Here is a 12,207-nt window from a genome sequence, read left to right as displayed (position 1 = left end):
GAAGCCAAGAAGTTCTGTCTTCTTGACCCTGGCCCTGTGTGACCTTGGATAGTTCATGTCCTGTGAGATAGTTCCTACATGTTCTAGTGATATGAGAACAGGCCTGGGAGCTAGACACTTCTGCATTCCAATCCCAGCTCTGAGAAACTCTCTGGCCTACCCCACCCTGCCCTCTGGTATGCTTGCTGAGTTTGGTTTTAATGCTCTGTGTTCTTGGCTGTAATGTCATCAGCTATGCTGTTCGTTTTAATTTTGATGGATATCCGTTAGCCAAGACAGCTGGCAGTTTTTCTTCTGGTGGTCACTTGGGATGCAAAATGGAGTAACTCCAATTTACCCCAGCCAAGGAACTGGCCTTGTATGTGTGTGTGTATATATACTTGCTCAGTTTAAGATTAATAAGGCCAATGCCAACCCTAAGTCATCCTTTCTACTTGGTTGCATAAGTTGCCATATGACTGTTGGATGTTGACGAGCTGCCTTACGGGCGCTTAATCATGTGAAGTTGCAATAGAGTGAGTAATACGTGCAGTATGTCATGATGGTTGGCAAAACTTAAACTGTGGGAGCATCTTTGTGATTGTGACCTGGTTTGCTGTAATTTATTGTGTATGAGTGGGTTTTTTCCTCCTTTACTTCAAGAACTCTGTCTTTCTTGAATGAGTGTTATGGTGTGGGTGACACGGCAATGCCATTCAGTGGCCCGTCCATCATTGAAAGAGAGATCACACTTAGCAACACTGCCTGGCAACAAATCAGCAGCATTGTGTGCTATTGAAATGTCATTTCTGCTGAAAATAATTTGATATTTAAAATCATCTGGGGAGGACTCTTTCAAATATGCAGCCCATGGACTGGCTCTCACAAAACTGTAGAAGCATGTACCACATGTGTAAAAATAGGTTGTGCACAAACAAATGATGTGTGTGTGATTTCCATAGGGCAGATGTAGAGACTTTTTTTAAAGTGTATGTGTGTGAAACAAATATTTGATCATCATTTGGGCTGAACTATGCAACTCCCTGCTGGATTAGCAATTTATCCTGAGTAATGCAGCTATTTCAAATTCATACCAATAAAGCTTCCAAACCAACCCACTGTATATTCTCTAAGTGTAAATACTTAGAAATATGTCTGAAATGACTCCCCTAGGAGTGACCAATCAGTTTCTTCATGGACGGATTCATCTAATAAAGATGCAGCAGAACATATTCATTATGTTGGGGGATACTTTGGTGTGACTTCTGAAGACCGGAGATTGCTTAATGGTACCTTGTATAAGTTTCACTGTGACTATTTCTTTTCCTCTCTCATCATTGTGTTTCACAGTATAACATGATTTTATATATACATAAACTATATGTATGTTCCATTCTGTAGATATATCTTAGCTCCTATTTATCTTAGTGTAAAGGGGCTGGCCTTGTATTCATACTATGGTATGTAAATTGCCCCATCTGCCAGTTCTCTCACTACCTGGCCAAACCCAGCACCTGCGTGCAGACTAAATGGCTAAACTGAAGCCCAGGGAGACTTCAGTGATAGCAGGAGGAAGAGAAAAGACCTTGGAAAACCTTGTCTCCTCTAGAGCATTCCCCATTATTGAAGGCATCTACCCTCAGAGAAAGTCAGTCCACAGTTTGGAGTCTTTTTGGCCTCCTTAGTGCATCTGAATTCCCAAATGACCATGTCGGGAAACGAATGCCCACTTCAACTGTGTCTGGCCAGGCAATGGCGCCTCATCTTATGGGCCAGGGCAGACCTACCCACAGTGAACCATGAATATGTGACCCCCAGACATGATTACTGCAACTCAGATCTAGGGATGATGCTGCACACCCTGAAAAAGCTCCCACTTTTGTTGATACAAAACACAGTAGCCCATTTGCTTAGGAACAGGTTACCAGGCACACATCAGCCCAGTGCTCCGCTCTTGATGCTGGTTCCCTATTGGATGGTCTCTGCCCTAATGTTCAAAGGCCTCTGTGGGACTGGCCTTAGCTCCCTGAGGGATCACCAATCTCTTTCCATAATCATGGTCTCCACTGGCACTATGAAATTGTCAACCAATAGGGGAAGCTCCTGAGCGTAGGAGAGACAACTTTTCATGTAATAATATCAGGGTTGGACCTAGACTATGGAACTCGCCCCTAGAAAAGATAAGAATGGCCATAGAAATAACAGCAAAACTCATTTCTTCCACTAAGCTTTCCCGCAGGGAGTTCACACCCACCCACTCTCTGTTTGTGTTTACTTATTTGTGTGTAAGTGACCAACACAATCTATAAACTAATTAAACTATTTAACCTACAGAGTGGGAGGGAAGAAAGAGAGAGATTATTTCTATTTTTATATACTTGGGAGTGCTCTGACAAAGCAGCAGTGGGAGCCATGTAAGTACCTAGTGAGATGGATAGATCTGTGCCTGGTCTCTATACCCACACTATGTTTCTGCCTCAGTTAGATGAATGTTTGCTAGAGATAAACAATTTATCATACAAATAAGCTCCCCTGACTACTGTATTTCATCTTTCTAGACACTTTTTCTTGTGCTACCAACTTTGCATTTGGTACTTTGTGAAATTTCTCTGATTGTACTACCTATTAATACCTCACAGCCCTGCTCAGCCTCTCTTCCAGTGAAAGAGAAACAATAGTGTACACAGGTTTCAGAGTAGCAGCCATGTTAGTCTGTATTCGCAAAAAGAAAATCACATCAGCCACACTATCAGAGGCTCGTTCACCTGCGCATCTACCAATGTGTGATATGCCCCTCTGCCGTGTACATTGGCCAAACTGGACAGTCTCTACGTAAAAGAATGAATGGACACAAATCAGACGTCAAGAATTATAACATTCAAAAACCATTTGGAGAACACTTCAATCTCTCTGGTCACTCGATTACAGACCTAAGAGTGGCTATCCTTCAACAAAAAAGCTTCAAAAACAGACTCCAACGAGAGACTGCTGAATTGGAATTAATTTGCAAACTGGATACAATTAACTTAGGCTTGAATAGAGACTGGGAATGGATGAGTCATTACACAAAGTAAAACTATTTCCCCATGTTATTTCTCCCCCCCACTGTTCCTCAGATATTCTTGTTAACTGCTGGAAATAGCCTACCTTGCTTGTCACCATGAAAGGTTTTCCTCCTCCCCCCCTCCCCCGCTGCTGGTGATGGCTTATCTTAAGTGATCGCTCTCCTTACAGTGTGTATGATAAACCCATTGTTTCATGTTCTCTGTGTGTGTATATCAATCTCCCCTCTGTTTTTTCCACCAAATGCATCCGATGAAGTGAGCTGTAGCTCACGAAAGCTTATGCTCTAATAAATTTGTTAGTCTCTAAGGTGCCACAAGTACTCCTTTTCTTTTTGCGAATAGTGTACACAGTCACTGACGTGTAAAATCAATATATCCATCTCTACAGAGAGAATAGCCTATATACGGGATAATACGTTAAGGACAAACTCCTATCTCTACATCTGTGAGGCATATCCTTCTTGTGAAGAGTGGGGGTTGGTAGAAAATGTTATTACATGAGCTTCTCCCTCTTTGCATTCTTCTGACAATTCAGTAGCCTTAGCCATTGGTTGAAAGAAATTAGACTGTAAACTGTTTGGGACAGGACCCATCTTTTAGTTCTGGTTTGTACAGCACCTAGCGCAATGGGTCCCTAGGCAATAAGTAGGGGATTCCAGATGCTATGGTAATACAGATAGTGACAGTTACATAAGAGAGGTATCAGAGTACAATATTTCTTGCATACTGTAAGTAGGAGAGGGGGGTATCGTCCTCTGGGAGCAGATACACTTAGACAAAGATTGTACATCATATTTGTGTGTGCATATATATCATATGATGTATAATTCAGCTTTGGACAATATCAGTTTTTATAGCTTTCTATTATATAATGTGGTATCCAACTAATGATAAGCAGGGTGTTGAGGTTATATGAGCAAGAATGACTTGGACAACAGGCCTGATCTCATATACACCTGTTTGTCTCCACTCCTCCCCCCTCACCCCCATCCCCACTTCTGGAGTAGCTCCCTGGACATTAATGGAGTTGCTTCTGAATTACACTGGTGTAACTGACACCAGAATCAGGCCCAAAGCTGTGAGTGAAAGAGGTTTAGAAAGGTGCAATGCCACAGTTTAACTTTGCAAATATATTCATGGAAACAACTTTCTCACAACCTTTCCCTTTCTCCCAGCATAGCCACTCATCCTCACAGCAACAATGGACAATCACTGGAATCATCAAGCCCATCTCTCTCAATAGCTTATGTGGAAGAGGAGAGGTGAATGCAAAAGGGAAGTGAATTTCCCATCCTCCTCTTGGTTCATCTCCTCCCTTGTTTTGTATTTATCTTTTCTTTCCCTTGTGTTTGTAAGATGTGAGCCAGCGAGAACAGGTGCAGCAGCTGGACCTGCCCCTGCATCAGCACAAATCTCCCTGTAACCAGGCACAAAGAGAGATTGTTGAATGTATAAATACCAGCCGCCTACCAAGTTGCATTTCTCTCTGGCAAATGGTGATCTCATCTTCCTTTTTAACCTGTTAATCTCATCGTTGCATTAATGTTCAAGGGAAGTACTGATCTGCACTGGGATTCGTGGGCATGTGTTATGCTGGCACTGCCTTGCTGCCTCTTCCAATTCACTCCCCTCTTTCCTTCTTCCTTACTGAAGATATATGTTCAGAGGCTTCCTCTTTGCAAGATGGGAGCGAGGAAAGAAGATGTGAAATGTAAGTGCAAGGAGCCCAAATCTGAATTAGCAGGTTGGGGAGGGCATGTGTGTTCTATACAATGGTGATGCTAATTTGTAAGAAAATGCTTGTTTTTAGGGGGAAGGAAGGGCCAGATAGACTCAACCTATTCAGTGGAGGGGTAGCAATAAGGAGACCTTCTGGAAGATGTTTGGAGGGGTGCTGAGGGAGAACCCTTTGGTTGTGAAGGTTTCTATAATTCAGGGACTTTTTTTGGGGATGCCCAACCACTTCTGTACATTTTGGATTATGAGCAAGTTTGCCATGGCAGCAGGCCTCCACTTGAGCATAGGGACAGAAAAAGTTAAGAGATGTGTTAAATAGTGTGGCCTAAAAAATAAGGATGGGCAAACCTCCTAGTGTTTGAAGGCTCAATTCAGAGAGACAATACATGTCTGGGATACTTATCTGACCTCGCCCAAGTGTTTTGGGTCTGCAAAACTGGGCAGGGAGAGTGGGAATCTCCTGAGGACATTATCTCTCATGTGGCTTCTGGTCAGTCCAGAGATAAAGAAAGAATGGCCTCTCTGGCATTTCTTATAGTTGGAGAGCTGAGACATGTAGTAAAAACATTTAAAAAAGGGGCTTGCTGTCATTCAAGTATTATGTGCAACCTATGCAAAAATATATAATTTTAGGCAAATGAATTCCCTCATCTTGGATCATCTGCACCTGTGGAGAAAATGGCAGGAGGAATTCCCCCCAGAAAGGAATGGGCAAGGAAAGCTTTCATTTCAAGCTCCCATCTGGTAGACCACATGTGTGTTCTGTGGGTGGCTGGGAAGGAAGCTGTCCCTGTCATCAAGTAGTCAGGATACAGTTTGAGCAAAGGTTTCTAGATGAAATCATAATTGACCAATTAGCTCTTGCTTGCAAAAGGGATTTTCTTGCAATTATCCACGTCCAGCGGGATGGAAATCCAAATCTCTCTGCCTGCTGTGGACTTTCTCTTCCAGTTCATTAGGATTATTTTTTTTTCACCACCCACATAATTGTCAGGGCCAATTTTTCCCTGTTGCCACATGCTAAGGTTATAAAGATGATTGGTGCTTCCTAGTGGCAGTGCAGAAGCATCTTTATCCATATCACTGTGTACTGACAGTTGCATTTTTTTCATTACAGTACTTCCTTCCCAAAGGGTGCACTCTAGTTGCTATTTCCAGAGCAGGTGTCTGCATGTAGCCTCAGTCATTCCACATCTCCAATATGTCCTCCCCTGTAATGCTACTATATAAAGACTTGTCTATACAAGCATCTTGGTTCCCAGCAGGCTGCTGGGTAAATCTATCCCGCGCCAACCGGCAGTACACTAACTGTCCATGTGGATGCTGCTGCAGCATACTAAATGTTTACTAGTCCATTTTGATCTACTTCCATTTCAAAGTGCAATTATCTGTGCAATGGGGATAGTAGCGTTTTCCTATCTCACAGGGATGTCGTGAATATAAATATATTAAAGACTGTGAGGTGCTCAAGCCCTGTGGTGGACAGGGCTAGCTAGAGCTCTATGTTGTATTCTTCAATGATTATCTTCATAGTCAGGATATTTCCTGACCACATGGCTTTGAAATTGATCACCATTTGAATGAGTATTTTAACTTGTCTCGGTGTGTGTAACACATGCATATATAAAATTTGCAGGTAGCCATCTATAGTGACTTGGGCTTTGCTAATGAAATGAAATATGCAGTGAGTTGAAACTGTTTCCTCCCACTTCCTCTACCCCATCTCATCTGGGTGTAGTGAAGTAAAAAAAAAAAAAAAAAGCTCCCCCCGAAATCAAACTTCAGCTGTCACAAAGCCAGCAGTCCCCATGTCCTAGTGAATCTCTCTGCTAATGAAAGAAATAGAGACTGCACCTAAATGCTTCATCTGCCATATGTGGCCAAAGGCCAATGAAAACAAGGGCCAGGAGCAGGTGTGTGGGTTGCCTCCCAGAAAATTTGATATTGATAAAAGGAAGCTCCGGTAAAAGAGAACAAAGCAGCAATGCCAAGAGGAAATGATAATCCCAAGCTCCACTTTAGCAAGTGGCGCTATATCAATCTTCCCACCCCTAGGCAAAACTGTGGATGGGGTGGTGAGCTCTAGTCAAAAGAATTAGTTTGCTCCCATGTCACAGAGTTGGAGTAGAGTTTTAAGGGCCTGATTCTGCTCTCATTAAATTCAGCTGGAGCAGGATTGGCCCTCAGAGTGGGGTTTAATTAAGAGCACTTCTATTCTCCAGTCTGGTAAGAACTGGTGGTATACACTGGAAAACTAGAATGCTTTGCATTTGCAGAATCTCTGAAGAAAGGGAATGGGAGGAGAAGAGCCACTGCCTTGCATGGCAGGCAGCTGTAGCACCTGATTCTTATGAGAATTACATGGATTTATGCAGGTATATTTTATATGTAATAATATATTACTAGTACTCAGGTAGCATTTTTAATCTTTGAAGCATTTTACAAAAGCCCATCCCACGAGAGAGGGAAGTATTTTCCTTCCTGTTTTACAGGTGGGGAAACTGAGGTAGAGAGCGTTCCTTGATTTGCTAAAGGCATAGACTAAGTTGGAGCCAGCCTGAATTAAAACTCAGGAGTTTCTGGCCCCCAGGTTTCATTTATTTTAGATTAAGGCCCAAGTATGAGTTTCATCAGTGGGGTGACACAATCTAATAGAGATTAGTAGTAGAGCCATTGATTCACACACATTCTAAGCACTTGTATTTTTCTCCAACAGCCATTAAAGACAATTTTGTATTTGAAATGGTGGGAGGAAAAACATATAGCTTGTGTATGTCTCTGTCATTACACACAAATTAAGGCAGATCTCTGATTATGACATTCATCTTGACTGGAGAGGAAATATAAGAGTGCTCATTTATGACTACGCCAGTCATTGGATATCTGTCATCTCCTCACTCACAAAGATAAATGTCCTGTCCAAGATCATCTATCATGTTTTTTTTATACACGTTGATACATACAGTGTAGCATACAGCTAACTGGAGACTGTGGACATCTTGGGATCCTAATGACACCATGGGAACAATGTAGAGTGAAACCTAAATTCTGTGCACAGCCTTATTTGCAGTGTGATCATTTTATGTACTTGATGGATCACCCAAGTAGTTAAAAAGGAGAATCTTTTCCCCTCATTTAAAATCTGGTTCTTACCAGAGACAGCCTTTTGAGGTGTTCTGGCAAACTTTTATAAATGGGTCAGAGGATAAGTTTGTTTAATTGGAGTTTCTGCTGTGACAAATGCAGACTTCAGATTACAAGACTGTTTGTATAATAAAGGTGAGAAGTTCTGTCCTGCTGTATCATCTAGGAGTATGGCATACCCTCCTCTTTTAGAGTGCTTAAAAATGTACCACGTTATGAAATGATCCTACAGAGAGAGACAGACCGGGGAACAAATTCATCCCTAGGATGGCTTGCCCCAGGGATAAGTGCATAGGATTTTAGTCCGTTTTATACATGCTTCCATACACCATGGGAGTGTCTCCTCTTTCTCTCTTCTTCAACCTCTGGAATACTCCTAATTAGAGATGAGCCTGAACCAAAACCAAACCACTACATCAAAAAACACCCAAAATTTGAGGAAGTTTGGATCTCAGTGCAAACATTGTGGCTATTCTCTATTTTAGAGTTTACTAAATTGCCCATCTCTGCTGAATCCCTGTCTCTATAGTGGGCTCAACCAGAACCTGAATCTGAATTCTGGGAAGTTTTTAGATCCATATCTGGATCTGAAATTTCTGGCTTGGACCCATCTCTATTTATAATGGAATGGTCTGGTGCTGGAGACAGCATTTCCGCCAAAGGCACTTGGCAGGGGCAGTGCAGAGGGGGACTTTTGGGGGCTATAGCCACTCCAAAATTTTCCTTAGCCCCCTCCATAGCCAGACCTGCCAGTAAGAAGGTCAAACATGATGCAGAAATAAGGGTGGCATGGTATAGTATTGCCACCCTTCTCCGCTGCTGGTGGTGGTGCTGGCTTCAGTGCTGGGCACCTGACCAGTAGCTGCTGCTCTCTGGCTACCCAACTCTGAATGTTGGTGTCCACGGCTGGTCTTAGCAAAAATGGTGTGAACGGGGGGGAGGAAGCTCCTTGTATAGTGACGATTGGAGTATGTACAGAGAAAAATTAGCAGGTGCTTAGCACCCACCAGAAGCCAAACTCCCTCCCGCCCAGCGCCTCCTGCCAACCGCAAATCAACTATTCCATGGTGTGCAGGAAGTGCTGGGAGGGAGGGAGGAGGATGAGATGTGCTTGGGGGAGGGAGGGGAAAGAGATGGGGGAGAGAACAGGGTGGGAGTGGAAAGAGGTGGGGTGGGGCCTTGGGGAAAGGGGTGGAATGGAGGCAGGAAGAGGCGGGGGTGGGGCCTTGGGGAAAGGGTGGAAGGGGGACAGGAAGAGGCGGGACAGGGGTGGGGGCTTGGGGAAGGGGTAGAGTGGGGGGGTGAGCAGGGGTTGAGCACTCCCAGGGAAAATTGGAAGCTGGCACCTGTCACTCTGTGTGCTGTTGCTACATTTTTGGGGGCCTTTTTTGGTAGGGGGCTAAGAGGTTACAGTACTGGTCTCTTCCTAGTAGCAAACTCTCTGGTTCAAGGCACTTGGCCGTAGACTGCATGCACGCTTTCTTGTGAGACAGTCTCTCTAGGTATTTACACTGTTTTCATTGCCGTGGGATCCGAGTGCCTACAGTCTGTCACTTTATGGGGCCAGATCACTTAGCTGGGATGCATAGTTGGGAACTGAGTTCATGTGTTTAATAAACTTTACAAGCATTTTTAATGGTACATCTCTGAGACCGCCTGGAGGATAATGAAGGAGACAGTTAGAAGCACTCTTTACATTCTTATGTGCTTGAGAGGTGGAATTAAAGTTCCAAGTGTAATTTTTTTTTAAAAGTGCCTGTTAGAGGCATGTTAGAGGCTATGAAATTGTTCTTTACATGAACTTTTAAAACTTCCACCTGCATAAATTTGTTTGATCCAGTAACAGCTTTAATTACATCTAAATTGACACAAATTGAGACAATAAGCGTGGAATTACATATTGCCCAGTAATTACATATTACAAAGTGACATCTTGAAGTGGATCAGTAATGTGCCATATTATGAAATACAGAGAAAAGAGAGACATATACACGTGCCAGGGGACCAAAATCCCCCCGGCATAATGTCATTGGCTTTAATGGCACAATAGTTGAACTCGGAGGACAGGGTTTTAGTTGGTTTTTAGTCTAATTTGCATTTTTAAATTAAAAGGAAATAGTCACTGGCCTCTTCCCATCACTTTCTTCTCTCTCTCCAAAAAGAGTCAGACACAAAGGAAAGTGGACAGTTTAAATTCTGGTTAGTCCCGTCCAGGGGAATAAAGGGTGGTGGTGAGAGAGCAGTGCACCATTGGCAGCAGGGAGCATCTCCCCCCGTTCCTTTCTCTTGCATATTCAATCTGGTCCCAGGCAGAATGTTGCCCAGAGCACTTCCTGGGCACTAGAAGATATTCTTCTCCCAGGGACTTCAGGCAGAGAGAGCACTGCCATTAATCCTCCTTTCTCTTTTGGTACTACAAGAAACCTGGAGTATACACCACCGAATTTCTCTTGTTTTGGGACTGAACCCATAGTTTCTATGTCTGAAAGATCAAAGCAGAATGTAATCATAGTTGGTCAAGCACTCAGATTACTGAGTGCATCTCTTGCCTGTGTCCGATGGTTGATTTTTTTTAATACAGTGGTTTTCAACCTGTGGTCCATGGACCCCTGGGGGACCGCAGACTCTGTCTAAGATTCCCAAAAGGGGCTGACCTCCATTTGAAATTGTTTAGGGGTCCACAAATGAAAAAAGGTTGAAAGCAACTGTTCTAATAGATTCCATTTTTTCCATCTTTTTTTAAGAGATTGAAAGTCTGAAGTGAGGATTTGGAACCATTTCCACTTTGACTGCTCCATCTAGTCCTTTCACTCTCAGCTACCATTTGTTGAATACATCTCATTTTAAAATGGCAAATCCCTGTGGATAACCTTTGGCCTTTCATAGGATGCAGAAATCTCCTTGGGTAGCCATACGCTGGAATTGCTCCCATTTTCTTGACCTCTGTCTATCTGAGGTACTTATCTGGCCCCATTACTGAAGTATCTGAACACCTGGCAATCTCTAATGTATATATCTTTGCAACACTGTGAGGTAGGAAAGTGCTATCCCCATTTTACAGATAGGGAACGGAGACACAGGAATTAAGTGACTTCCCTAAAGACACACACACAGTCTGTGGCAGAGCTGGGAACTGAACATTGGACTCCCAAGTCTCAGATGAGCACCCTAACCACTCAGACATCCTTTGTCCCTTCTACACTAATGTCTGAAAAGGATTCCACTTTCTGAATGATTCCGAGTGCTATTTCTTCCAGAGGAATTGTCGTCTGTTCCCATTCATAATAATGAATGGAACACAAGCGTTGTTTGTTCAATTGCCTGTGCAATTCTTATTCCTTCCTTTAACTCGCATGATGATGGAAGGGATTTCTTATCCTTTTGTGAGGACTATAGTCAAGACAACTTGGTTGCTATCTAAACTTTCTCCAAGTAGTCACTCCTGACTTCTGCTGAGTCCTTAGGGAGTTGCTTTATCTGGTTATCTTTTTTTCCATGGTGTTGACAGGTGCTGCCTTTTTGAGACATTAAGAGAGACTATTGTCCCTGATGAAAATCTAAGTGAATCTAGTAAGGCATGCAAGACAAATGCTGAGGCTAATGCAGTGTTGTTGCTGAGAGACTTGAATCTTTTCTTCTTCACTAGCTCTTTTAAGCTCTTCACCGATGAAATTAACAATCTCAACACAGCTGATGAAATTGAGTTTTTTGCTTTTTACTCCTACACTCTTTTACTCTTGCCATCTGGGGGAGGCAAGTCCCCTTTGGATGGGATCAAGTTATTCTTGGCAAAGGAGGCCAGTATGGTGTCCTTTTTGAAAGGGTAACTACAGTAGATTGACTTCATTCTTTTGGATTTATAGAACCGCCATTATGTGTCTGTTTAAACACTTTCCCTTGCTGAGGCATTCAGTTTCCTTTTGATAGACAGTATGGATGTGTAGGTAAACACAGACCTTTGAGTCAGTACATTTGCTTTCTGTCCCCAAATCTGCTCCTGACTCACTGGGAGACCTTGGTCAAGTTGCAATCTCTCTGTGCCAGCATTTTCCTGTTTTTTTTTAAAGTGGAGATTATAATGCTTTCCTGCCTCACATGAACGTTGCAAGGTTTAACAATTTAATGCTTGCAAAATGCTTTGAAACCCACAGATGGACTGCAAAATAGAGGTGAAAAGTGTTGTTTAATCCCCTACTCTGAGTGAAAGGAACCACTGATTCTCTCAGAATTTAAAAAGAAGCATTTACTTCAACATTCCTCTTTTCTGTCCAGGCTGGGAATT

General features: G+C 42.9%; 1 protein-coding gene across 3 annotated transcripts in view; it reads left to right on the top strand.

The window, feature by feature from the left end:
* Positions 1-12,207, top strand: part of LOC119856657 (deubiquitinase DESI2-like) — a 79,534-nt gene that overhangs the window by 10,136 nt on the left and 57,191 nt on the right. The window contains exon 2 of one of the 3 annotated variants that reach the window (XM_043517484.1): positions 7,058-7,156. The exons of the other annotated variants lie outside the window; for them this stretch is intronic. Within the exon in view, the coding sequence (XP_043373419.1) occupies positions 7,151-7,156 (6 nt within the window). The 5' untranslated portion in view covers positions 7,058-7,150. The remainder of the gene's footprint in view (positions 1-7,057; positions 7,157-12,207) is intronic. 3 annotated transcript variants of the gene reach the window in all.

This window comes from Dermochelys coriacea, chromosome 6 (assembly GCF_009764565.3).
Source record: "Dermochelys coriacea isolate rDerCor1 chromosome 6, rDerCor1.pri.v4, whole genome shotgun sequence".
Lineage (NCBI taxonomy): Eukaryota > Metazoa > Chordata > Testudines > Dermochelyidae > Dermochelys > Dermochelys coriacea.
Note: the sequence above shows the minus strand (reverse complement) of the source record. Positions and strands in the feature narration are given on the sequence as shown.